The sequence below is a fragment of the Rhinolophus sinicus genome, linkage group LG10 (genome assembly GCF_036562045.2).
Source record: "Rhinolophus sinicus isolate RSC01 linkage group LG10, ASM3656204v1, whole genome shotgun sequence".
NCBI classification, from domain to species: Eukaryota; Metazoa; Chordata; class Mammalia; order Chiroptera; family Rhinolophidae; genus Rhinolophus; species Rhinolophus sinicus.
Window position 1 is genome coordinate 43,069,103 of NC_133759.1, and position 27,873 is coordinate 43,096,975.

The 27,873-nt window shown below is 46.0% G+C and overlaps 1 protein-coding gene across 2 annotated transcripts; it reads right to left on the reverse strand.

Moving 5' to 3' along the window:
• Positions 1-1,280: 1,280 nt before the first annotated feature.
• TATDN2 (TatD DNase domain containing 2) lies at positions 1,281-27,840 on the reverse strand. Of its 2 annotated transcripts, none has more exons than XM_019732669.2 (8): positions 27,130-27,840; positions 26,590-27,000; positions 13,931-14,425; positions 8,497-9,378; positions 4,071-4,198; positions 2,380-2,563; positions 1,783-1,958; positions 1,281-1,636 (listed from the first exon to the last, which is right to left on the reverse strand). In XM_019732669.2, the coding sequence occupies exons 2-7, from the start codon at positions 26,992-26,994 to the stop codon at positions 1,818-1,820; spliced, it is 2,235 nt and encodes a 744-aa protein (XP_019588228.2). In that variant the 5' UTR covers positions 26,995-27,000; positions 27,130-27,840; the 3' UTR covers positions 1,281-1,636; positions 1,783-1,817. The 2 variants fall into 2 exon arrangements, 1 of the variants encoding a protein (XP_019588228.2); XR_002137438.2 differs by lacking the exon at positions 1,281-1,636 and adding an exon at positions 2,083-2,180 and having other exon boundaries at positions 1,822-1,958.
• Between the last annotated feature and the right edge of the window lie 33 nt (positions 27,841-27,873).

Below are 27,873 nucleotides of genomic sequence, written 5' to 3' on the forward strand. Positions count from 1 at the left end.
GTGGTCAAGGAGAGGGAAATGCTGCAGTTCATTTGGGTGACAATAAAGCACTCAATACTTAGCAGTCCCCAAACTCTTCCAAGCAGAACGAGCCCCCGATTCCCCACATTGCCAAATTTGAGGCACAGACAATACATAGCTAACCCATGGAAGGTCGACAGTGAATCAAAGCCTACTTCCCAGGCCAGCAACTTGTGTACAGGGGCAAGACAGAAATACCAAATATAAAACATGGTAAGTCCACTCCCTTTTAACTTACAAGGTTCCAATGCACCTTCCAAAAACACCTAGAGAAACTCAGCGTAAGTGATGGACTTTACATTTAAGCTACTGGCCTCTAAGAAACACACACGGGACTCAGGGTGACCTATTTCACTGCAGGAGACTGGGGTAAAGGGTCCTTTTGGACAAAGTGCAGAGTCCGCACTTAATCCTTGAACATTATAACCTTCCAGGGCCTGTAATGAATGTATCTTCACAAGGCACCAGCAGGGAGAACACGGCTCAAAACTTGACATGACCTAGCTGCTCAAAAGCCAAAGGAGACGCTTTCACTTCCAACATGGAGAAAGGACACAGAGGAGGCAAAGGCAAGGGAGACCCCACACACACACACACACGAGGGTGCCCGAGAGACTCACAGACACCAGCCCTGCTTGTTCTGCATGGGCAATAGAACATGGCTGAGTGGCCCCAGCAGAGCCCTGGAGAATTACAGTGGTCTACCTCTCCACCTGGGGGGGGAACATGAGGGCCTATCATAAGCGCTGAAACAGGAGTACTCCTGGTCCAGTGTTCCAGAAGGGGGCAAAAATGGCACAAAGGCAACTGGGACCCCAACAGCACACTAGCAGGTGGCTTCTGCTGCAAACTGGACCCTTATCAGTTTAACACACCCGAGCTGCAGCCCTGGGGGGGCAGGGAGTGAGTGGAAACACCTTCTTTGGGGTCCTCATTCCAGAAAGCCTCTTCCTTGTGTCCCCCAATCTGTCCAGACCTGCATCAGCCAGGACTCTCCCTGGACAACGAGCGCCCCTCTGTATCAATAGCAGTGGAACCAGGGAGACCAGCAGCTGAGGTCCTTCCACCTGCGCCGATGCAGAGCTGACACAGCAACAGCCACGTTGAACAGTTATCCAGGGAAGGAAGAGGGGTGACTCCACTGATTGCAGGAAAATAAACCTCTGAGACGGGTCTCCAGCAAAGGTCCCCCACAGGAGATTTCCCACTAGTTCATTCATTCTTAGAACGGAGACCAGGAACCAAGTTACACACTGGCATGTGCTTAGACGAGTAGGAGGGTGACTTTATTCACAGACTGCTCAAACACACAGGCTGCAGAGGACAGGGACCTGGGCTGGCAAACTTGCTGCACCCTCCTACCAGTCTTTCTCTTCTTCCCTGACTGCCCTGGAGCATTGCAGCTGGGAGGCAAACCCTACCCCTCATCCCACTCCACTGCACCCCACCCACCCACCCAGTAGCCAGAAGCAGAGCCTTATGATGAGGTTTCAAGGAAAACACCCTGCCTCCCGCCTGGTTTTCTCCCTTCCAGTGGGCTCTCCAAACACGTCCTCGTCCTCGGACCCGGGCAGAGCTGAAACCCAGCCCATGTTCTGTCAGGCCACTGGTCATCCTGGAGGGCAGAGAAGAGAAAATAAGTTTCCAAACCAAGTTCACTCAAGACAAATCAGGCTTAATGCTCATGCTGGTCATTAAGATAATGCAGCAAAAGACATTTTTGTCCTGATTTTTAAAAAACATACATGTGAATTTTATGACCTTTTATGCGAGACTCCTGACTGCAGTCTCTCTGCTTAAAGATTGTAGAGGCGACTGGTGTTCTCACGCAGAGCGGCCAAGGTGCGGGAGAGCGGCTGATCTTTGACCCTGGCAATCTCTCGAACTGTATGCAAGGCCAGGCCCGGGTGGGCGTACTGGCAAAGGCTTCTGGGAACCTGGAAGACATCAAGCATTCAGAACATCGCTGTGCCTTCTGTACACAGTCATTACACAGAGCTCCCTCCCCGGCCCTTCCCCAGTAAGGACCTCTTTGGGGCTGCCCTGTAGAGACCCCTTTACCTGCAGGTGCAGGGAGAGTCCTAGTCATGGGGGGCTCTGGGTGAGCAGGGTCCCACGCTTCCTTGGACTACCCTCTACAGGGTAGGGCTTTGCACTGCCTGGAAGAGAGTGGTTACCCTTCAGCTTCTCAGCCCCCTAGACTTTTGGTTCTGCAGAGCAACAACAAGGAGACATCTACACAGCCAAGGGTGGGACCTGGAAGTCACTGGAGCTCTGGCCCTGCAAACCTTGTAAGGGTGATCACCCACCGCCCCACCCTCTCCTCAGGGCCTCAACTCAGCCTGCAGACACCCCTACCTGTCGAGGCAGGAAGTAGGGGGCGTCAGTTTCTACGATGATCCTCTCCAGCGGGATCTGTTTCAGAGCGTCCCGGGCCTCCCAGGCGGAGGAGTACGTCAGGACGGCCGTGAAGCCCACAGACAAGTTGGGAAAGTGCTTCAGCAGGGGCTCGATGACCGGGTAGCTGCCAGTGAAGCAATGCCTGGAAGGAGAAGTCCAGATCAGCGCTCTCAGAATCCACATTGTAGCCGCACCCCCCACGCCCTCTAAACATATTACCCCTTTTAAATCATTTTCTGTGGATACATTTCCAGGAATAAAATGACTGCCTCCAAGGGGAGGACTCCACAGTAAACATAAATGAGAGCTGGCTCTAACACAGTCAGACCCACCCTGACTCTTGGTGAGTGAGGCTCACCAATCACCCCACTACACCACAGAATACTATACAGCCACTTGAAATAATCACCACAAAGAATATACAGCAACAGTACAGGGGTAAGGTATGCTCATAACACGGAACGAGAAGCAGAACTGAAAACTGTGCCCCCTCTAAGATTACAAGTACAGTAGATAACAATATGTCCATGTAGTCAAATGAACTCCAAGGGGGGAAAAAATATCGGGGAGTAGGACTACAGGTGAATTTTCTTCTCTTAATGGCTGCTCATGTCCTAGTACAATATATATATTGTTAACCAATCTGAAAATTCAGGGTTTCCTCCAGCCACACCTCGTTGGACCATCTTAGCCCTGTCTACCTACCATCCATTAGTGTTCCTTTCAAGTCAGCCCAAAGGAAGCATTGAAAATCCAACTAACCAACCCAGAAGGGCCAAGTGGCTGGGACTCTTCTGTGGTAGGTGCTACCACAGCCAGGTCAGAGGCGTCACTCTCTGCCTCATCACCCAAAAGACATGGCCTAGAGGCCTGACAGCCCCACCCCCTCACCCACCTGTCAAGACCTGATTTGGGCTCGACACTCCGCTTTTTCAGTTAACACATCTCACCCATCACCCTGTGCTGGAAGAGCCAGCCCAGGCCCTGCCTGCTGACCGCTTTCTGGCCAGGCTTAGCTAATGGCCCCTCTGGCTCTCCCAGCACCTTCTGCCCACCTCAGCTCCACACTCTCTCTCCAAGTCAGCAGATGACTTATCTGTCTCCCACAATCCTCCCGATTGCCCCCAAGTCAATGCCCAGGACGGGCACACAGTTGGAGATCAGAGAGTTTACCAAACTGAACTTAAGAAGCCCTAGACACCATTCAGATAAAACACAGCCTGGACTTGAATGAGCTTTCAAATTCAAAACAGGCCAATTTCTTTTCAGTCGCTCTGGAATGTTCTCTGTGTGCTAAGTCACTAGACCTCACAGCAGCCTCTCCCAAGATCAATACTGCTCATTTCTGAGAACTGAGACTCCATTCTAGCCTGCCACCTGGGCCAGGGGTCACGAAAGGCCCCCTTCTTGCTCAATGGTGATTGAGGGTATTAGTCAAACCACATGAAGTTGCCCTTTTGTAAGTAAAAAATGGCCAAATATCAGAAACTTCATATGGTTCACCCTAATACTTAATCTTTAGAAAAAAATACTACATAAATATGTACTATTATCCATGTTCTCCTACTGAGTTTTCATTTTCCCAAGTAACATCCTAGACAGAGGGAGGTGTTCATTTCATCTGCCCACTGAAGCCCCAGCCTCCTGACCTATGGATCTTGTAGTCTGAGGGCACAAATCTTTTCATGATGCTCAGCAGATCTTCGTCAGCTTCTCGGCAGTGGATCACCAAGGGCTTCTTTAGAGACACGGCCAGCTGCAGCTGTCTCTCAAATACCTGGGAGAAGACAAAGTGACACCACTGGTAGGTTAGGGCCACTTCAGAAGTCTGTTACCTCCAGAACAGCCAGTCCAATGGGCAGCCCCACGTCTCCAACTCTGTGTTTTTAAACTATAATGTACAATAATAGCTAAGGCTTACTGGGTCTTACTACTGAGCCAGGTAGAGCTCAAAGCACTTCAGGTGCATTATAACCTGTAGTCCTCACAAGCACCCTGAGATGGGTATTGCTCTTAGCCCATCATGCAGTTGAAGAAACTGAGGCTCCAAGTGAGGTCAAGTAACATGCAGCTGGGAAGCTGTAGGGCCACCATTGAATTCTGAACCCAGGCAGCCCACAGAGCAACCGCTATGCAATGTTCATTTAGCGCTGCAGGGGCAGGGCGTGGCTCAGGAACATAAAGTACAAGTTCAATGTCCTTCTCCTGTCTCCACCTCTACTCCCAAGAGGTAATCACCTTCCACACCTTCTCCTAGGCAGAGTTGTGTGTGTGCGCGTGCACACGCACCAAAATAAATGTATACACATTTTAAGAAAGGAAAAAACTGTACTAAAATTGTAATAATATATACCAATAACAAAAGATGAATACAAGTCACATTGACTTCTGCAATTACAAGAGGTGCTCAAAGTGGTTACAGTCAGCTTCCAGACACTTCTGATTAAGGCTAACTACTGCTTGAGCAACGTTGACCAAAGTGTCTACTCGTATACATTTTTTTGGCACCCTTGCTATATGCACAATGCCTAGCTTTCAGAAGGTGCTCAAATATTTGTTGAAAGAATAAATACTGCATGTATTTTCTCCATTCAACCACAATCAGATATTCTTTTAGGTGAATACCTACAGATACACTATATTTTGTCTTTTTTTTTTAACTCTAGCTATTTTTAAATCTTCATTAGTAAAATACATGTATTGTTAAGTACTTAAATGAAAAAAGTAGGGCTAGAACTTAATTCTTTCCTCTAACAAGTTCAGGTTTAGAACAAAGAACAAAAATATTAATTCATTACAAATTACCTCATCTTAAACTTAATGTTTCCATGAGTAGTTTTTTTCAATTGTGGAATATAATTCATGTTTGCATTTTTAATATCGTATAAGATGCTTTTTGTAATTTGAGTCAGGTGATATTCAGTTGAGAATGATATTTTCAAGTCTAACACTTGTGCTACCTCTTCTCAAAATAGTAGCATTGAGCCAATACCAATTCTGATGTAACTCTTGCTTAATCTCTGTTTTCAACTAAAGGGAAATGACCATAAGAACCAAAATCATAGAATGCTTGGTAGGGGCTTTAAAGACGGACTAGATGCAATATCTACAGCTGGATGGATCCCTCCCCAACACATCTGCCCTCCTTGGGCCCCTACAGAGGCAGGAAGTTGCAGGAGATTCTAATTCCAACATGCAATTCCTGCTTATAAAACAATTATTCCTTAGGGTAAACTACTACAGCCATAGGGTTTAAACAGTGTAGTTTTCAAAGTATATTTAATGAAACAAGAATATTTCCACAAGTAGAAAAATCATTCAAAACAATTTCTTTTTTTAAGTTTCCTAATTTCTTTTTTAAAAAGCACACAAACACACACATTTCCTTGATTCTATGACAGATGTTTGTAAGACTTGCCACCAATTATCGCTTGTGATTCTCTAAGGGACAATAGCATTAAAAATACAATGTTTTGTAAAACACATCTGAATTTCAAAAACGTTAAATGGAAGAGTTGTTAGCAGGCGGGACCTTCTGGCTGGGTTGGAGCTATCTAGCGCAACGCAGATGAAAAATGAAAAAGAACCGGAGTGAATGAAGTGCAGATGAATTATTTACTCAGCATAATTACTCTCTTCTGCCTGCATGAGCTCGGGTTCCCCACTGATCCATTATTTCCAGGGACTGCAGAGTTCATCAGTCTCTCCTGTGGGTGGCCCTGGGCAGCTCTTGCATACTCATTACCTCAGTAATTAACTCCGGTCAAACACAAGTACAGACAGAAGCCGCCTGGCTCAGCAGGAGGAGTCTATTCACCCTGGCTTGGGAACTCCAGAAACCAAGAGTTCTGATAGTCATACTGGCTGATGTGTGCAACCCACACACAAACGATCCAGGACCTAACTCTTAGGAATGAAATAGGAAGGTCCATGGTTAAATCAATGAACACACAGACAAGGAAAAGTTAACAGTGGTTTGCTCTGGGTAGCAGGATAACTAGTGATATTTTTTCTCAATTCTTTTGCTTTTCTCTATTTTCCAATCCTTCCGCAAAATATTAGGTAAAAGAAATCAAGCTCTTTCTTATAACAAGCCAGAGCTGGCACTCTCTCACTTGGCAAAATATGGTCCTTCTATAGGTTTTTCTTCTTCCTTTCTCAGAGAAAATATTCAGCAGGACACATCAAGAATTTGCCAACCACTCTGCTTTTAGGCCAATGTGACTCCCCGCAGACATCCAACTAGTGCAGCCGCCCAAATTGAGATTTACTTCAAGAACATGGCTTCCACTTCCTCCATCCAGCCAACGAGCATCTAGTGCTCTAAGAAAAATCTTACCTTCCTCTCCTCTACGTGCAGTTCTGCCCTCCCCCTGCCAGCAGTTTATTTCCTCTGCATGGCCATTTTCCAGTCTTGAATCCCATCTCACCAAGCCACGTGATACTGCAAGATTCTTTTTATCACCCTGTATTACAACTGCAAGTCTGGTTGTGCAGTGGCACGCCCTAGGGACAGACCTCTATGTACAGATCTGATACCACGATGATTTAATAAAGAGAAAAGTTACTGTGAAATACTTAGCATACTTCCTGGCACACAGTAGGCATTCAATAAACATCATCTATACAATTAAGCATAATACTCCTCTGTCTCCTTCCAGTCACCTTACTGTACACATTTTCAAACTGTTCCTCTTTCCATACCACACCTGCCCTGAGCCATAGAAACCAGTTGGGAAAGCAGAATATTAAGTATTTGTCTTTCTTAAAAATCTATCTTTTCCTGTCTTCAGATTTAGCCATTTTTCCATTCATTTCTGGCTAAGTTACCACCTCAAACCAGAAATTGTAAGCTTCCTAGTGTTACTAGTAATGAAAAGGAACTCTGGATAGGCAAGAGGTTGTTTGAATGTAAAGAACACACCTAATTCTGAGTAGAACACTACTTATACTAACAATTTAATTAAGTCAAAAACTGAAAACATTCACACAAATAAAATCTCACCCACCTGTCTAAATGTAGATCCTCAGGTCAAAATCACTCTGTTCTGAACTTAGTAACCTTAATAAGTCCCAGCAAACTCATCTGAAAGAAGATGCTTTGGACATATCTGCACACCTGAGGCTGTTTCTTATGGAAATTAACTGTGAAGCCTGGCATGCTTACTGGCTCTCACGGACAATTGTATTCAAATCAAAATCTCCACCTCCTAAAGGGCTATAAAGATCTGGAGCCTTCTGCTTCAGGAGACCATCACACCATCCCTGAATTTTCTTTGATCAAAGGAAAACAAAGAAACCATTACTCTGGAAGAGTGTTTCTCTTAATTCGCAGTTCACCACACACGCCAGTATCAATGCACTATGGAGGCTGGTGACCACACCAAAGGGACAGCTGGTGTGCCAAACTGCCCAGGCGGGAATCCACACACACTTGCTGAGGCCTGGAGCCTGTGAGGCGTGCAGACCCAGACCTAACTAACAGGTGTCAGCAGCACACAGCAAAGTCGCCTGGCAATGCAGGCAGTGATGAAGTGGGAGGGTAGTTCTCCCTGTCCTGCTCTTTTCTAAATCAGAAACTTCCATTAAAACGCTACAACTACTCTTATCCTGCCAAATCTCCATGCTCAAAAGACACTGGGAGGGAAAAATATTAAGATGGTAATAGTCGTTATCTCTGGTGGAATGAGAAATGATCTTCTTTACACCTTTTTGTATTTCCCAAATACTCTGCAATGGGCATACTTAACTTTAAAATCAGAATAAAAATATATTATTTAATTAAACAAATACAACATTTGTTGCTTCCCAAGAAGGAAGGAAAACAAGTGCTTTGACACTTGCATCGTTAGTCATAAGAAGTCATGAAGTACCCTATACCGCCGCTCTCACATAACAAAGCTGAAAGAAATAGCTGGTGAAGAATTTGAGAAATAACATCATGGTCTGAATACGAGCAATTAAATTTTTCGGGATTCTAAATTCTTTAGTTCCCAAAATAGAACCCTTATTGTTCGATTACAATAACTAAAAGAGGAATGAAAACCGTAAGCGAGCTAAAGAGAACCTCATTACCTTGTGCTGTTCTGGGACAGGCGTGGTGCACTTATAAGAGTAATCCAAACCCATTTCCCCAAATGCCACAGCCTTGGGGTGCCTTAAAGCTTGCAAAAGATTTCTTTCTTGACTCTCACTGTAGTAACGTGCAAAATGAGGGTGACAGCCAAAAGCCCCCCAAACCAGATCCTCTTTCAACAGCTCCTCCCACAGGCAATCTGTCAGTGTCCTGGGATCACAGAAGTCAGAGATGCAGCCCTGAAATTCCTTAGGGAAGGAGCTGCTATAAATTTTTCTGAATTTGCTAAAGGTCCCTTTGAAAGACAACTTAGAATAGAGCATGTCCAAGTGACAATGGGTATCAATGAAACCCTCCTCCAGACTTGGCTCCCGATGGCTCCTGGGCAGGGAGCTAGATGTGTGTCCTTCACAAGAACGGGGTGGCATTTCCTCCTGGAATGCTCTTTTCTCCTTGACCTCTTCTTCGAAGCTTCTGGAGAAACGAAATGAACGAGAACTCTGGGATCTGCCTTCCTCGGTCGCCTCCAAGTCTCTGGAGGCGTTTTGGGAGCTCACTGTAGAACTGGGGGAATAATCACTCAGGAGGCCCCTGCTGCCCCTCCCAGCCTGCAATGTGTCGCTGCTGCTGCTGCCCATGGAGGGGTAGCTAGAAGGCTTGGGACTGCTGGTCCAATAGCTAGCATAGTCACACCAAGGACTACTATACAAGTGGGCCGGGTACATGACATAGTCCGTGGGGAAGGCAGAAGGCTCTGGAACTGCTGAGAGTTTCAGTGAGACAGGCTCCTCCTGAGAGAATCTGACTGAGGAGACGTCATCCACATCGGACCAGTCGCTTCCAGAAGAGGTGTGTTCTATCACCACCTCCCTTTCTTTAGGCTGCAGAAGAGAAACAACAAAGGGTGAGCCTTCCTGTGTGAAGACAGCCTCCCATACTCGCTCCGCTGTACAACATAAACTCTGGCTTGTTTTTTGGCCATGGTGAAGGCTTTGCACTGGCTCGTTAGCTCACTTTGTCACCTGATTTCCTTATAATTTCCAGAAAGTGAGCCAGGTTACAGCTGTGAATAGTCAAATCATGTTCAGGGAATAAACTCATAATACCATCCTTAAAGGGGATGCGATACCTGCATTCCTTTCTAACTGACCCTTCTTTGAGAAAAACTGCTCTCTAGAACATACTACGTAATAAGGGATTTCGGATAAAAGCAGTGCCAGGCATCTCATCTCTAATAACATGTCTCTAATACATTCCAAATGCAAAAACCACACCACTGTGGCAGCTTTAAGATGTGTCCTCAACTTCCCTGACACTACTCCCACTGAAAGGTGGGATGTGTGACCCCTCGAACCTGGGCCAACCTAGTGACTTACCTGTAACCAACAGAATGCAGCAGTGAGATACTATGCAACTCCCACAGCGAGGCCAGACAGCCTTGTTACTTCCCCCGCTTCTTTCAGCTCGCCCCTCGGGGGGAAGCCACCCCACATAGGAAGTCACCACCCAGACCACACACTGAAGGCCACACGCAGGCGCCAGCACCAAACGCGCGACGTGTGCTGAGCACCCTGGATGTCTAACTCTGTTGAGCTTTCCGACTGTAGCCCTCCTGACATGTAAATGGAACCCCGTGAGAGACCCCCTCAAGCAAGTCCTGCCCAATGTAGACATTCCTGAATTCTTGATTCAAAATTGAGAGCAAAATAAAATGGTTCTTTGACACCACCAGGTACCACGGTCACTAGAACAACTGCATGGCGTTAAATCACACTAGCACTGCTGAATCGTAAATTCCACAGCCACCAACTTTTATTTTCTTCACTGAGGTCTCCCACACACCCAGAACGGTGCCTGGTATATAGTGCGTGCTCATAAACATTTGTTGAATGAATTTGTAGACTGCATGGTACAATGGTTCCTGAAATTAGCTTCACATCAGAACCAGGCCTTATAAAAACACAGCTTTTTAAGGCCCACCTGGCCCTGAGATATTGTGATTCAATAAGTCCAGAGCAGAGACAAGGAATCTGTATCTAATTCTCCATGTAATTCTGACCATGTCAAAGGCACATGTGAACAGGTTTAATGACATGTGAAAGTGGGAAAAAACAGGAGAGTGGGAGAAAAAGTGATTTCAAAAATGCATGTGTAACAAAAATTTAAAAAAGGGAAACAATGCACATGTAACTAGAAATAAATACCATAAACAGACTTACAATCGTGTCATCTGAGTCCCTGAAAGGCTTTATATAGTCAAGCTGGCCAAGAAAAGGTTTTTGGATTTTCTTTTTGGGAAAGTGGGAGATGACCTATAATCAAGCCTGCCTTAGGTTGAAGCCCATATGGCAAAAGTTAAAGTTACATTTATTGAGGGTACTATACACTCAGCACTGAGCAAAGTGTTTTCACGTGTTAATTTAGGGTTCAGTAAATTGTGGCCCACAAGCCAAATTCAACGCACTGCCTGTTGGTGTAAATAAAGTTTTATCAGAACAGTCAGGCAATTCACTTAAATATGGTTGCTTTCATGCTGCTACAGCAGAATTGAATAGTTAACAACAGAGGCCATATTGCCCATAAAGCCTAAAATATTTATTATTTATCCTTTATAGACAAAGTTTGCTGAACCTGTAAAACTTCCACGTATCTGTGGTAACATTTAACGATGTCTTTTTACACAGAGGAAGAAACTGGGGCTCCCAGAGGTTAAATGACTTTCTCACGCCCATAGTTCAGGTAGCAGCACCAAGATTTGAACCCTACCTATCTGATCCCAGCACTCATATGCTTACCTACCATGTCACGCTGCCTCCAAATATATACTTAACAGAGACAATCTCAATGTTCAGTCTGTTAAATAGAAATCTGGGTATATAATAAGTTTGGGAAGGTCATCCATACAATGGAATTCTAAGCAGCCAAACAAGATGATGACGTACATTACACAGGAAACAGTCTTTATGTATTTAGTGGAAAGAATAAGTTACAAACCCTACTGATTTTGGGCTTTGACAAAAAACCCTTTGAAAAATATAGGAAATGGACTTGAAAGGGCATAAACCTACAAAGAGAAAGCATATACCGTGTTTCCCTGAAAATAAGACCTAGCCGGACGATCAGCTCCCATGCGTCTTTTGGAGCAAAAATTATTATAAGACCCAGTCTTATTTTGCTATAAGACCGGGTCTTCTATAATATTTTATATTAATTTTTGCTCCATAAAACGCATTAGAGCTGATCATTCGGTTAGGTCTTATTTTCAGGGAAACACAGTAGAATAAACAGCAAAGCAAATTAAACAAAATTTAGATGCTAGAAAGCAGAGAAATGAACAGTTATTGGATAAGCGGATTACAGATGGCCAAAAACCTGAAACCCACAAACAGGCTGACTCACACTACAGGATTCCAGAAAAGACTCAGGAATTGGAGATACCAGACTTCTCAAAATGAAGGTGAAGGTGGAGATGACAATAGGAGAATGAGTTAGAAGTCTGTGAAGTTCGATCTCCAGCTCCCTGCACCCATCCTATACAGGTGGGTCTGCCCTTTGCCCACCCAGCAAAAGACTAAGGTTCACAGTTGGAAAAGTTAAACCAAGGAGCCTGTAGAATAATCAGGGACAACAGATGCATAGACAAGTGGAGGGACCATCACACGCTAAACAGTGAGAACCAGGCCTCTCTCTCAAACTGACTCCCAGAGCACCAGCAGCCAGATGTGTGCCTCCCAGGCAGAATGGAGGGTTTCTCCCAGGAGACACTGGGCAGCCTCTGAGGATCAAGCTACAGATCCAACTGGGAGCCCAAAAAATTACCCAAAGCCACCACTCTACACTGAAGCCAGCATCTGATAAGCCCATCCATGCACTCAGAACTTCCAATCAGCTTTTTAATGCTTCATCTTTAAATATGAACAGATAGCCAAGACATCTAAGGAAAGCCCTACCACAAAAGATAGAAACCAAAATATTTAGGAAATAAAACAAAGAACCAGAATGAAACTCAGAGAAAAAGTAGAAAAAGTAGTGTAGAAAGCAGACGATAACTTCAAAATAAATGTATAATTAATATTCTCAGAGAAACAAGAGAAGGTATTATAACCTCAAAACAAGAGTTCAAAGAAAGGAATACTTAAAAACCTAAACCAGAGTTCTTAGAAATTAAGTATGTCAAAAATGAAACAAAAAAGTATTGCCATTATATACACTCACCTTAAATACTCATAAAGAAAGCAGAGAAGGAAAAAAAAAAAAGAAAACTAAAAAAAAGGAATCCTAAGAAAATAATTAAGGGAGATACACTTCCAAGGAAAAAAATGAGACAAATTACTTACTTTGACAATATTGAGAACAATTTTGTGGCACTAGCAGTTTGAGGATGAATTAGTGATAGGTACACAGAAAACTATCCAATTGGGAGCCCAAAGTACTGATGAACCCAAAGGAAAACAAACTTCTACAAGAAAGAAAATGAACATGATGATAATAAATCTTAAATAGATTTAATCAAAAATTGTATGACAACAACACAGAGAGCTGCAGGAAGGGGAGGGAATGAATATATTTATGGGTGTGGGTGCCACTGAAATGCAGAAAACTAAATTTTCATCTTCCAGAGTAGTAAGTCCACAGATGTCTACAATTGGAAAACCAATAAGCAAAATTACTTAGAAATATGGAAGAAAAAGCTAAAAGAGATGAAAGGGACTGCTTCTGGGGAGCAACAGTACAAGATGAGCAGAAATGAGGGCAGAGGAAGGCTTCCCCACCCCCAATTAGAAGCTATGTTAAAAATGACTACTTTCCCTCCAATGTCATTCTCTCCTTCTATAGCAACAGAAGTTTGTCTGGGTGTAAGTCAGCTCAGATGGAAATTCATTTTCTAGACTCTCTTGCAGATCCTTCTCAATAGATCTGAGCAGATACCGTGTGGACAACTTCTGAGCCAACCTCTTAAAAGAGGAGTATACGTTTCTCTCCTCCCTGTCCTGCTGGCGGGACTGTCAGTCAATGCACTGTGCTCTAGAATCCTGTCAGAGTAACCATCTCAGACCACTAGATGGAAACTGCACTGAGGAGCAGCAGAGCAGCAGGAAAGAAGGCCCAGGGTCCCTGACACTGGGGCGCCATCCCCCTTAAGCCAAACGTCTATTTTCTTTAAGCCACTGTTATTTTGGCCTTTGTACAGCAGACAAACCCATATCCTAACAAACATATAAATCCTCAAAAAAAAACCAAGGAGAGCACTGAATTGAAGTTTCTTAATAACTCTGAAAGGTATGTTGAAAGTGAACCATCAATTTTTTCCTGGAGTTCTGCTTAAGTAAAGTACTGCTTCTAATGAGTACCACTTAGGATCAAACGAGAAAGACCAAATACTACATTTTACCAAGAGCACTAACAACCCCGGGATGGCATGAGCACACGCACCTTGTGGCTTTCGGAATGAGAGTCGGAGTCATCCAAAAACTCCAGGGGTGGAGAGCACTTGTCAATCACTGTCCTTCGCTCCACAAGAGGCTCCTTGCTGGGTTTCTCCTGGGGGTCTATCACCACTCTCCGGTCACAGAAGCTGCTCCTCTCCAGCACAGCCTTCTCCTCCTTTACTCTGACCTCTGGGGTTGACTCTTTCTCTTTTGGAGGCGCAGACACAGTACCACTCCTGGTTGGTACTTCTCCACGGCTGGGATGCTCTCCCGTGCTTGCTTTTGCCCTCGTGGCAGCCTCTCCCTTCCTTTTAGGCATTGACTTTCCCAGGATGCCCTGGAGAGCCTTCAGATAGATCATTGTGGACCCTTGGTCTCGAAGTCTATCTCTCTTCTTTTTCTGAGTTTTGTTTGGATCCTCAATTGTATCACTCTGACCCTCAGCTTCAGCTGCAAACTCAGAGTTCATGGAATTACGAGAACTATCTTTGGAATCAACCTGGAAGAAAAACCAAAGATCATGAAAGGGTGATTTCATACATGAAGCACTTGGCAAATGAGAATCAGTGGGGGCTCCGCCAATCAAAGGGAAAGTAATAGTGGCTAAGACACAGATTTTCTCTGCGTAGTGATTTCCATACCATGCACTGAGAAGTGCCAGTGCACAAGACTGAACTACTGCCATTTCTTAATATTCACTTTCTCATGCTCATGAGATATCCTCATACAGAAGTGGAAGGAATGAGCTGAGAGATCAACAGTCTACTAACACTAAACTGCAAGCTCCTTGAGGGCGAGGACAATCACGTCCTTCAGAACACACAGAGGCAAAACAGAAGATCAACATTTCAGTACTGGAAGGGACCCTCGAAACCAGCAACCCAATCCCACAGCTAAGAGTCACAGAATCCCAAGCGCCCCGTGAGGAGTAGACGCTGATCTCCTCACTCCTGAGAGTTGTGTGCTTCCCACTACCGTGTTTCCCCGAAAATAAGACCGGGTCTTATATTAAGGTTTGCTCCAAAAGATGCTTTCGGGCTTATGTTCAGGGGATGTCATCCTGAAAAATCATGCTAGGGCTTATTTTCCAGTTAGGTCTTATTTTAGGGGAAACACGGTATACCCTGAGCCTCCCTGAAGTTCTCTGCAAACTCCTTCCCCCAAATCAAAATCTTGGCGTTGGAAGGTGCCCCATCTCCCAGAGACTGCACCACAGTCAATCAAGAGATCCTAACTACCCCCTGACCCCAAATCTCAACACAAATACAGGTGAAGTCTCAGCCCCTTTCTTCTTTGCCCCTCTGTACCCATTCATTCCAGGAGTCCACAGGGAAGAAGCTAGACTATTTGCTCGCAATGTTAATGTGCTGTGAAACTCAGATCCAGTCTACTTCCAGCGTGGTTTAAGAATGCTCCTAAAGCTTCCCCAGAACCATCCCAAAAGCAGTGAACTCCACACACACCCAGCTGTGACCTGGATTGACCACTATCCCAAGGCATTCTACAGCCCCTACAACTTGCACTTATAATTCGTTTATATTAAATTCCTCTCAAATGCACATATAATTAAAGAAAGGAACTCCACACTAAGCTGCTAATCCTTTTCCTCTACTGAGGAAAAGTACAGTCTACTCCAAGAGATGTCCATCAATAAGGGAGCAGTTAAATAAACACGACACAGCTTTTAAAAAGAATGAGGAAGCTCTGATGTCCACACAACACAGTAAGAGTGAAAAGTAGCTAACAAGCGCAGTGTAATCTCACGTTTGAAATGACAAAACTGCCTTACACATATACATTTGCAAACAAAGTCTGAAAAACAAACTGTTTCTAATGAATATTTTTGGGGATCAAGGGGAAAGGATAAGAGGCTTAAGCTCTTATTTTATATGCTTCTTGTATTATTTGAATTTTTTTCCCAAGAAGCACATAGTATCTTTGTTTATAAAGTAAATCATTAAGCCTTTTGGGATATATATATAAATCTAGATAGCAGTATAGGCACAATATTTTTTTCCTAGAAGTACTCAAATTGTTGACAGCTATTAACTTTGGGGAGATGGACAGAAAAGGTGGCTTTTACTTTTATTTTTAATATCTCTGAATTTTCTAACATGTTAAACATGTTGTTTTAATTGTCAGTTTCCAGGTCAAGATAGCAGAGTAGGTCAACCCTGTGCTCGCATCCTCCCACAATCACATCGAAATTACAACTAAACTATAGAACAACCATCATTGAGAATCACCTGAAGTCTCATTGAACAGAAGTCCTATAACTAAGGATATACCAGAAGAAGCCACTTCCAGACTAGTAGGAGGGATGGAGACGCAGAACGGGCTAGCCCCACATCCACATGTGCCAATTAAAAATCAGGAGGGATTTCTCGGCTGTGGAGGTCCCCCCTGGGGAGTGAGGAGTCCCAGCCCCACACCAGGCTCCACAGCCCAGGATTCCAGTGCCAGGGAGATAAGTCCCCATAACTTCTGACTGTGAAATCCAGAGGTGATTATGGCTGAGTAAGGCAGAGGTCTACTGGAATCCCAGGTGTTCTCTCAAAGGGCACGCGCATAAACATACTCTCTGATGGACTCACTCACTCTGGGCTCCAGCACTGGGGAAGCAACTCGACAGACACCAGGGACATATAGGGAGTAACTGAATTGTCCAGCTTCAGGGCAGGGCTGGAGAGGCACCTTTCTCTAAGACAGAAATGCTAGCAGAAGCCACTGTTCCTTTGTTGAGCCCACCCCAACCCAGCCTGCACAAGCAGGCAGGCACCAAATCTGAGTTTCCATCAACCTAACTAACACCCTTTGCCCCTCCTTGATGATTCCCTGAGACCCCACCCCACCCAACTTGTGGGCCCACCCAAGCTGCTTCCAGTGGCTTTTCCATACAAACAGCCTGTCTTGGCTCATGCTGTGGACTTTCCTAAAATCTATCAAAGGTTCACAAACCCCAAAACAAGCAGCATCTGGCCTTAGCATGCCCCGGACCTCTTCCTGAGCAGCCCCAAGCTGAGCACTAGCAGCAGCCAGCCTCAGTTCACAGCTTAGTCTTTCCCAGGCACCTCCAAGCCCAGTACTCATGGCAACCATCTGCAGATCATTTTGTAGCTCATACCAAGTGACCCCAGGAAGGGCACAGGCAACAGCTGACCCTGACCTGCACCAGAGCCCCTCCCAAGAGGCCCCAGAACCAACATACCTGGTAGCCAGCTTCAGATCACATCAGAGCACCACCCAACTACCTCCACAAAGGGCACACTGGGCAGGCACCACAGCCCTGCTAACGTGAGTCCTACTCCACAGTGTCAGCCCCTGCACAACAGCTCCCCCACTATGGTCACTGCCAGTCCTCACAACCAATCAGCCCGAAGATCAATCCCTCCTATTGATGTCAACAGCAATCAAGGTTCAACTACAACAAGAGGACACACACAATCCACACAAGGGACACACCTGGAGCATCCAGTTCAGGTGACCAGGGAGACTGTGCCACGGGACCCCATGGGACACCTACTACATAAGGCCACTCTACCAAGACTGGGAGACATAGCCACTCTACCTAATACTTAGAAACAAATACAGAGAGGCAGCCAAAATGACGAGACAAATGAAAGAACAGAACAATGCTCCAGAAACAGAACTAAACAAAATGAGCCAAGCAAATCTACCAGATGCAGAGTTCAAAACACTGGGCATGTGATTTCAGGGAGAACGTCAACAGAGATAGGAAACATAAAAATAGAGATAGAGGGGCTGCCGGTTAGCTCAGATGGTTAGAGCACGGTGCTCTTAACAACAAGGTTGCCAGTTCGATCCCCACATGGGCCAGTGTGAGCTGCACCCTCCACAACTAGACTGAAACAACTACTTGACTTGGAGCTGATAGGTCCTGGAAAAACACACTTAAATAAAAGTTTTTTTAAAAAAGGAGATACAAAACACAAAAAAGAACTGGTCAGAAATTAAGAATACAATAACTGAAATGAAGAATACCTTAGAGGGAATCAACAGATTAGATGAAACAGAGGATTGAATCAGTGGTTTGGAACATATGGTGGCAGAAAACACCCAATCAGAACAGCCAAAAGAAGAAAGAATTACAAAGAAATGAGGATAGTTTCAGGGGTCTCTGGGACAATATCAAGCATTAACAACATTTGCATCATAAAGGTACCATAAGGAGAAGAGAGAAAGAAATTGAAAAATCTATTTGAAGAGATAATTACGAAAAACTTCCCTAACCGGTGAAGGAAGTAGACATACAAGCACAGGCAGCACAGAGAGTCCCAAATAAGATGACCTCAAGAAGGCCCACACCAACACACACCATAATTAAAATGCCAAAGGTTAATTACAAAGAGCATCTTAAAAGCAGCAAGAGAAATGCAGTTAAGTTACCTACAAGGGAGCTCTCATTCAGACTGATTTCTCAACAGAAGCTTTGCAGGCCAGAAGGGATTGGCAGGAAATATTCAAAGTGATGAAAAGCAAGGACCTACAGTCAAGATTACTCCACCCAGAAAAGCTATCATTTAGAATCGAAGGACAGATAAAGAGCTTACCAGACAAGAAAAACTAAAGGGGTTCATCACCACCAAGCCAGTATTACAAGAAATGTTACAGGGACTTCTTTAAGGAAAAGGAAAAGATAAAAAATGGGGATACTAAAATGGCAATAACTATATATCAAAATTTGCTTTAAATGTAAATGGATTAAATGTTCCAATCAAAAGACATAGGTTGGCTAAATGGATAAGAAAACTAAACCCTTACATATGCTGCCTACAAAAGACGTACTTCAGATCAAAAGATACACACAGCCTGAAAGGAATGGAAAAAGATATTTCATGAAAACAGAAATGAAAAACAAGGTGGAGCAGCAATATTTACACCATACAAAATAAGACTTTAAAACAAAGGCTACATATAACAAGAAACAAAGAAGGACCCAGTAATTCCACTTCTGGGTATTTATCCAAAGAAATACAGAATACTCATTCGAAAAGATATGCATCCATATGTTCATTTACAGTAGCCAAGATATGAAAGCAACCTAAGTGTCCATCAACAGATGAATGGATAAAGAAGTGGTACATATAAACAGTGGAATATTACTTAGCCATAAAGATGAATGAAATCTTGCCTTCTTCAATAACATGGATGGACCCAGAGGGTACTATGCTAAGTGAAATAAGTCAGACAAAGGAAGACAAATACTGTATGATTTCACTTATATGTGGAATCTGAAAAGCAAAATAAAACAAACAAAACAAACATAGATACAGAGAACATTCTGATGGCTGCCAAATGGGAGGGGGTTTGGGGTTATGGATTAAGAAGCACAAATTGGTAGATACAAAACAGTCATGGGGATGTGAAGTACAGCATAGGGAATATAGTCAATAATATTGTAATAACTATGCACAGTGTCAGATGGGTACTAGATTTATTGGAGTGCTCACTTTGTAAGTTACATTAATATCTAATCCCTATATTGTACACCTGAAACTAATATATTATATGTCAACTGTCACTGAAAAAGAAAAAAATATTTTTAAAAATGTCTATAGGGAACAAAATATTTTTTAAAAATGTCTACAGGGATTATCTGGGAAAGGAGGTTACGGGCCATTTTTTTTCCTTTATACCTTTTCATATTTAAGAAAGTCTAATAATAAATATTAAAAATAAACTTGAAGGTTCCCTGGGCCTGCCCTACAGGACACAGCCACAACTTCTCAGCCCACTTCTCGCTACCCACTTCTCTGACTGCCACCAACCACCTGCCATCCTCGGACCATCACACCCTGATACATTGTCACAGGCACATCCCATTTCCCCCTGCTTGCAATACCCTTGCTTCACTCGTTTTATGCTTTAAAGCCCAACATCCCTTCCGTGACTTCCCCATCTCTGCCTGTGGGCCAAGCTGCCCCTAGCTTGCTCCCCCAAGCCAGGTGTAAAATGACCCGGGACGCTGTGGTCTACAGCAAACTGAGGAGCCCCTGCACCTCTGAATGGCAACAGCTCCTCAACTCAAGCCACCAGCAGCCACTTGGCAGGACACACCCAGAGGTATAGATTCTGGTTTTTCAAGTAAAACCAGATTTTACTCAAATTAAATGCATTTTTCATCCAGTCAGCAAGTATTTGTTGAGCACTTACTACGCGCAGCAGGCACTGTCCTGGATCTGAGGGTTTAGCATTCAATAAAACATACAAAGATGCCTGCTTCCTGGAGTTTATATTCTAGTTGGTGAGGGAAGGGAAAACCAGAGGAAAAGCAGTATGTATGTTAGAGAGTGAAAAGTGCCAGGGAGAAAAATAAAACAGGAAAGGAAGTAGAAAATGGGGACGGTGAGGAGGTTACTCAAGTCTTGGGTTCAAGGTGGACATTTGGACTGGAGGCATATATTTTTAATGAGAACTTTGTAAAATTTTACATTAAATACTGTGAGGACCTAGTAGGCCACACTAAGCCTAAGGACCGCCAGTTTGCAAACCTGGCAGAGAAGACCAGGACTGTACCTGTGGGGGAAAAGGTTAAGAATAGAATAACATACCTTTTATATTTTCATATGGACTTACAATTTACAGAGCTGCCATAGCTGTCACCCCTCTTTACAGAAAGGGACATGGACTGTAAGTGGCAGAACCCGGATTCAAATGCAAGTTCTCCCTAACATACTGAAACCAAGGGAGAGTAGCAAAAATATGAAAATGGAGAAACAGTATCAAAGACTGAGATGCTAAACACCATGAGGAACTAAGGTGAATCCAGATCACCATAGAAGGGTTTCCACAGTGGACAGGAGGCTATAAAGGCACAGATTAGACAGAAAGTACTAGAGCGGAAACAAACGGCCTGGCTTCATAAAGGAGAGATTTCATTTTTTCCTGGCAGTACTGCTTGGTGAACTGTGCATCTCTGGGGGCAGAAGGGAAAGATCAAGTGGTGACGTCATCCCAGCGCTCATCCCCGCGAGCCTGAACAACTTCAATCGTTCCTAACCAGTTCCCTGCCTACTCCCTCCCATCCTTTCCCTACAGTGAGGGGAATGTCACGCTGCTGCTTAAAACCCTTCAATGGCTCTCCATTTGCCTACAGAATACATCCCAAACTCCTGAGCAAGACATCAGAAGCCATTCCCAGGCTGGCCCTCATCCTGCCTTCCCAGCAGCATCTCCTACCTTTCTCCACACACCAGGTGTCTGGGGAATGAAGGAAGCTGCTGGAGAGGAGGGGAAGGAGGACGCACAGGAACAAGTAGTGGCCAAAGCACTTCAGACCAGCCATATTTCCTGACACTTTCTGGACACACATTGTTCCTGTTGCCTGAAATGTCCTTTCCTCCTGTCCCCCAGAACACAAATGACACCTCTTCTGTGAGGAATTGCCCTATGGTGTGTCACTCATTCCTGACCCTTAGTACTTCAAATATCGCTATTACAAACTCCACACACTGCACTGTGATGAATGACTTTTCAGTCTGTCAACCGCTGCCTTATTTGTTGCACATCTTGCCTCTAAACAAGACTTCCAGCCAAGCACGAGGGGAAGAGGCAGGAAACGGGATCACACGTGGAAGCTGTAGCATTCGACAGTGAAGATCCATCATGATTTCTTCCGTGTGGGCTGTCGCCCTGCAAAGAGCTCCTCAAGGAGAGGCCCTTGCCTTCCTCATCTCTCCATCCCTCAGCGGACACTGGGCCAGGACAGAGCAGGGCTCCAGAGGGCGGCCGTGGAAAGAGCCCTGCTCTGAAGTCAGATGGATCTAGAGGACATCACCGTTCTGCTGTGTACAAGCTGCACGGCCTTGGTCAAGGTACTTAACCTTTCTGAGGCTCATTTTCCCAGTGCCTACGCATAGTAGGTGCTCAAATAATTGTTAACCGATATGTAAAGGTAATACTACGTATTTCACAAGACTCTGAGGGTTATATAAGAGTCTATAGGTCAAACATTGAGAATCATATTTGATCAAGGTCTATCACATCATAAATGTTAAAATTATCCCTTCCACTCTTCCTTCCCTATTCCATATTGAATGTAAAAATTTACATGTCATAAGGACTAAATATAAGGTAGGTGAAGGTGCTCATAATAGGCACATTTAACCTTCTCTAGAAACAAAGGTCATCAGCCACCCCTAGAATTTGAGGAAACCTCTCATACAATTGTCCTAGAGGTGATAATGAGCAAACGCTGTGAGGCTGGCCAGCAGAGATCGCTCGTGATTCCAAAATGCCCAGTCTAGCTGTGGTCTGAATGCATCCTCCCCGCCCCCGCCCCAAATTCATATGTTGAAATCTGATCCCAAGGTGCTGGCATTAGGTAGAGCCTTTGGGAAGTGATTAGGTCACAAAAGTGAAGCCATTATGAATAGGATTAGTGTTCTTATAAAGAGGCCCCAAGAGAGCTCCCCTGACCCCTGCCATGTGAGGACAAATGAGAAGTCTGCAACCCGAAGAGAGCCCTCACCTGACCATTCAGGTACCCTGATCTCAGACTTCCAGCCTCCAGAACTGTGAGAAATAAATGTCTGTTGTTTCTAAGCTACCCAGTCTGTGGCACTTTGTCGCAGCAGCCACAACGAGCTAAGCCAAGTATCTGCCCCCTGAATATTCTGACGTGGCACAGAGCCCTCTGTGCTGAGGCAATGGGAAGGTGGGAGGGGTGACCACACACAAAGCCAAGTATGTGCCCCTCAAAAGTCACCAGCAAACAGGACAGGTGGATGCGTGGGCAGAAGAGTGATGCGGGAACAGTGGCAGGACCTAGGGGAGAACACACCATTTTTGTGAGTGCCCCCCGCTGTGCTTGCTGTCAGGACTTGGGACTTACTAGCCAAAGAAGTTCACACATGACTGCAGAGACAGGGGGAAGAAGTACAGACTGACGGGAAGATAAGAGGCACTTTCTAATTCATCAAGATGAGTAAAGTACTGTACACCTTGTTTTCAAACACACACACGCCAGGGAGAACCCTTAGCAGTGCTAGAGATGGACAGTTAGGATTACTAATATCAACATCCTCACATTCTAACTTCATTCAACATGAGATGAGTGATCTTTCAAAAATGCAAATCTGCCTTCCTTCTGTGTAGTCCTGTATAAACTCTAATGGCTTAGAATAAAATCCAGATTTCCTTGGCTAATAAAACCCTGCAGCAATTTGTCCCTTACCTAGCTCTCCAGACTCCATTCTGGCCTCTTTGCTCCACCATAACACATCATGAGACAGTCTCATGACTTTTCCAACCATGTGTGCTCCTTAGACGCCATTTCATGGCTCCAAAAGCGGACAGAGTGCTTGGGACACAAGAACCCTTAAGAGCTCACTGACCCAAAGCAAGGCATTGGTGAACATGAGGACATCTGAGACGAGCCTGGACTGCCATTGCCCTACAGCTAGCCATTAAATTGATTTTGGCAGAACAAGGCCCCTTAGAGCTAAATGAGAGAAGAGTGGGTTCGTGCTAGGATGAGACACACCTGGCTTAGAGGCCACGCCCTAAAACTGGGGTTCCAGGGCTGCAAGACAGACAGCCTGAGCCAGGAATGCAGCACCCCTGAAAGACTAAGCAAGATTAATTTTCTACCCCTCCTACCATATTTCTCAGAAAATAAGACCTAGTCAGACAATCAGCTCTAATGTCTCTTTTGGAGCAAAAATTAATACAAGACCCGATCTTACTTTACTATAACATAAGACCGGGTATGATATGATATGGTATGATACCGGGTCTTATATTAACTTTTGCTCCAAAAAAGGCCTTAGAGCTGACTGTCCGGCTAGGTCTTATTTTCGGAGAAACCTGGTAATACCAGGCTTCACTCTACCTGTAATTGTCATTGAAGTTAAATTTAATCAATTGATATCTGTGGGGACAGAGCCAGGAGTGCAGTTTCCAGCCTCTCGCTCTCACGTGGAAAGGTGCTCACTTGGGTAGTAAATGGCCATCAACCGTGACTGGATGGCTGTCAGCGGTGGCTAGTTGGCCGTCAGCTGTAACCAGTGAGCCATTGGCCACTAATATAACTGCCATGACTGCGCTAGCAGCAAATGGGGGCTAGCAAGGAGATGGTGGCTGAGCTAGCAAGAGAGGACTGCAGAGAGGAGCGGAGTACAGTGGTGTGACTCCCCTATCTATGGCTCCATGGGTGTTCCTTTCTGGCCTCACCATATCCTGCGTTCTTATGTGGGGAGTGGAACTAGAGACCCCGCCTGACACCCTGCACGACACATGGCGCAACGAGCAGGGTACGGTGCCAGCCAAAGCTCTCCGAAGAGTGGTGGAGCAGTTTGTGCCTCTGAACACTCAGTCTCAGGAAGACCAGGAGAAGCAGCTGCCGGAGAGCTGGACCCCTGTCGAGGGGTGGGAAGACGTCGATGGTTCCCTAACCATCACAGGCCGGAGAAAGAGAAGGTTGTTGTGGCCCTGTGGGCTGGGAAGTTCTTGCTGAGGCCCTCACCCCCAGGTTGGGGAGGACCTGGAGCCCTCGCCCTGTGGGGAGGGCACACATTGTGGGGCCAATGCGCAGCCCTGGCAAATGACTATAGACTGTGGGGAATTGCCTTCCATCCCTAATTTAATGGACCGCTTGACTGTTTGCTTGGGAACATACCACCATGTAGTGGAACTGGCAGGTTTGCTTTTGTGTCTCGACCGGCCGTTGTCGAGAATATGTAAGCACCTTGACTATGAGCCGCTGTTGTTCCAGCATGGTACCCTGAGAGGCCTGGAGAGAGTGGCAGTGCCCTGAGAACCCTGGCTGAGCCCAGGAAGTCTGGCTGTGCCCAGAAGCACTGGTGGTGCTCTGAGAAACCCTGGCTGTGCCCAGAGAGTCTGGCTGTGTCTAGGATATTGCATTCACCTCCAGGCTCCTTGCACAGGGCCCCTTGCGGATGACGCTTGTTGCGCAGATAGTGAGGCGAGACTCTGTAGGGGTGGAGTGTGGGGACAGAGCCAGGAGTGCAGTTTCCAGGCTCTCTGTAACCAGTGAGCCATTGGCCACTAATATAACTGCTGTGGTTACGCTAACAGAAAATGGGGGCTAGCAAGGAGATGGTGGCTGAGCTAGCAAGCGCGGATTGCAGAGAGAAGCAGACTATAGTGGTATGACTCCCCTATCTATGGCTCCGTAGGTGTTCCTTTTTGGCCTAGCCATATCCTGCATTTTTATGTGGGGAGTGGGACCAGAGACCCCGCCTGACACCCTGCATGACAATATTATTTTATGCTGTAACCAAATCCACTGAACTTATATCAAGGATTAATGACAAGGTATGAGCAAAGTCCCATATTCACCTGATTTACATATGAGTAATATTAAGACAAAGCTTTTAAATTCACCATTACAAAAAATCCAGGTGCCCACTCATACACGAGTTCTTCCAGGGCCGCACTGAAAACACCTGGGGCACTTCATCCAAGGTTCCCTAGGTAGCATCAAAAGCCAAAGACAGCCTCATTTCTCAGTTCCACATGGAAAACCACTGAGCAAAGACTTAAAGACAAACCCACTTTCCTTGGGACCTTGTTTTTATTGCGTTTGTAAAATAACTTTTCTCTAGGGACAGCCCCTCTTCCCCCAAATAGACTTTTTCTCCATTCCTCTACATGCAAACTCCTCCTCACCTTTTAAAGCCCAGAGCTCCAAAACCTACAATGCAAACTCTAAGAGGGCAGTGATCTTTGTTTTGTCACTGAAGAACTCCAAGCAACTAAAACACTGCCTGGCACAAGTTAGGCCCTCGATAAACATTTGTTCAAAACTTGATTGAATGAGTGGATGAAGCTTGAACAGTATGGCCGGTGACATTAGCTAGTGGTCGCTCTACTCTAACAGGAAAACAGCAGACTACAAGAGACTGAACTGTATTTGCTGCTATTTACAAGAGACTCACGTTACACTTACACACACACACACACACACACACACACACACACACCGGGAAAATTTTATTCGTTTTTTAAAAAGAGGTTAATATAAAATGACTGAGTGAAGGAAACGTACCTCCTGTGAAGTAGAAATACTTAGAAACCCTCCTGTGTGTTCCCATTGATGAAACAAAACGTTTAACCTACAAAACAAGCCCCTGGCCCCACCAACCAGAACTCCAATATGCTGGAAACCCTAACTTTGGTGATAAGCCACACCCAGAACCAAATTTTATTCCCTGGTTCAGTGATTCAGAGTGGTTCAAAGTACAAGACCACAATTCCTTCAATTTACAACTAAAATACATCGGTGTCTCTTGAGCATGCAATCCCCCTACTACTGCAGTGATTCTCCAACCTGGATGCACATTACAATTACCTGAGGAGCATGTAAAAATGTGGAAGCCCAGACTACCTACACCCTAGCCCAATTAACTCAGGGTGGGAGGCAGCCATAAGCATTTTAAAGCTTTCCAAGTAGTTACAAAGTGCAGCCAGGTTTGAAAACTATCTCTCTAAGGAACTTTAGCCCACCCCCTGACCAAGGGCTTCGTCTTCCATGTTAGCACAAAAGAGAGCTCTGGGAAGACCCCAGAGATCTTAAAGGATATGATCTTTTTTAGCCTCTTTCTACCCAAATTCCTATTCCCAATATCTCAAGCCACCTGGAATGGGCTTCACCGGTTGCAAGGCGTTGCTGCCACCTACCTTAAGGCTGCAGGCTTCCTCCTCTAGAGAAGCCATGTCTTCTAGAGAGGGGTTGGCAGGGCGCAGAGATCCCCCTGAGGAAAGGAACGCCCGTGTGCTCCGAATCAGGCTGCCTTTGGAGGCAGCCCCGTCCACACCTGGGCCAGAGGAATGGGAGGAAGAGGAGGAAGAATTTCTGCGGCGGGATGAGTCCCAAGACAACCTTGGTGTACAGGCCACATCGTCCTCCTTCTGGGCTTTCAGGCGCTTGGGGCTGCTGGCCCCTCCAGAACGCGACGCAGAGCTAGGGGCTGGCCGTCTGGAGGGGGCCACATCACTGGTCTCCCGGAGGCAGCTGCGCTTGCGGGAACACCCTTCCGAAGTGCTACTCCAGTGGTACTTGACCTTGCGCCTCTCCGACGCCATGGGCACCTGCAAGGTAAAGAGGCGGGCTGGAATCCAACACCACCCTTCCCAGCTACCCGTCCTCACACTCCCGCCATCTCGGGGTCCCCGGGGCGAGGGCAAGCCAGGTCAGAGCCAGGGGCTGGCCCTACTGACCTTTCCCCCTTCTTTCCACTGCCCATCACAGGTCTCTAGGTTTCAGAGATGCCAAAGCGCTTCGACTGTTTGCGATTCCAAAGCGCTTCCAAGAAGTCAGAACGCTGCAAGATTTACTAAAGGCTCCGGTTCGATTTCCAAGCCCACAACGTGCTTCCGCGATTACCAAACGCTTCAGTTTGCACAGCGCTACCTCGGAGATGTCAAAGCGCTTCCGGGACTACAAAGAGCTTCGATTTAGTTTGCAACGCAAAGCCCTTCAGAGATGTCAAAGCGCTTCAAGACTGGCGCTTTAAGGTCCACACATGGCGGCCGGACCCGCAGCCCTTCGGCGGGCGCGCGGCCCGGAGGCCTGGATCACCGATGGCGGGCCGCAGGGCTGGATCGGCGCGCGGCCCGCCCTGTTCCCGCGGCCCCGCCGACCAGCACGGGCCGGAAGGGGCGCGAGCCGCCCCTCAGCAGCCGGCGGCGCCGGAGTCCGCCGCCTCAGGACACCACCCGGCCGCCCCTTGTGTCCCTGCGCCGCAGCCCAGACGTCGGTCCCACCTCCCCCACGGCCCGGACGTTCCGCCCCGGCCACCCGCTCGCAGCCCGCCCAGTCCTGCGGCCCCGGACCGGACTCCGCCCGAGATCCGACCACACTGGCCTCCGCTGCGCCCGCCTCCCGGAACGAGCCCTGCGGCCCGCGGCCCGGCGTGCGGCGGGGGCGGGCCCTGAGCCGGACGAAGGACGCCCATTGCTCCA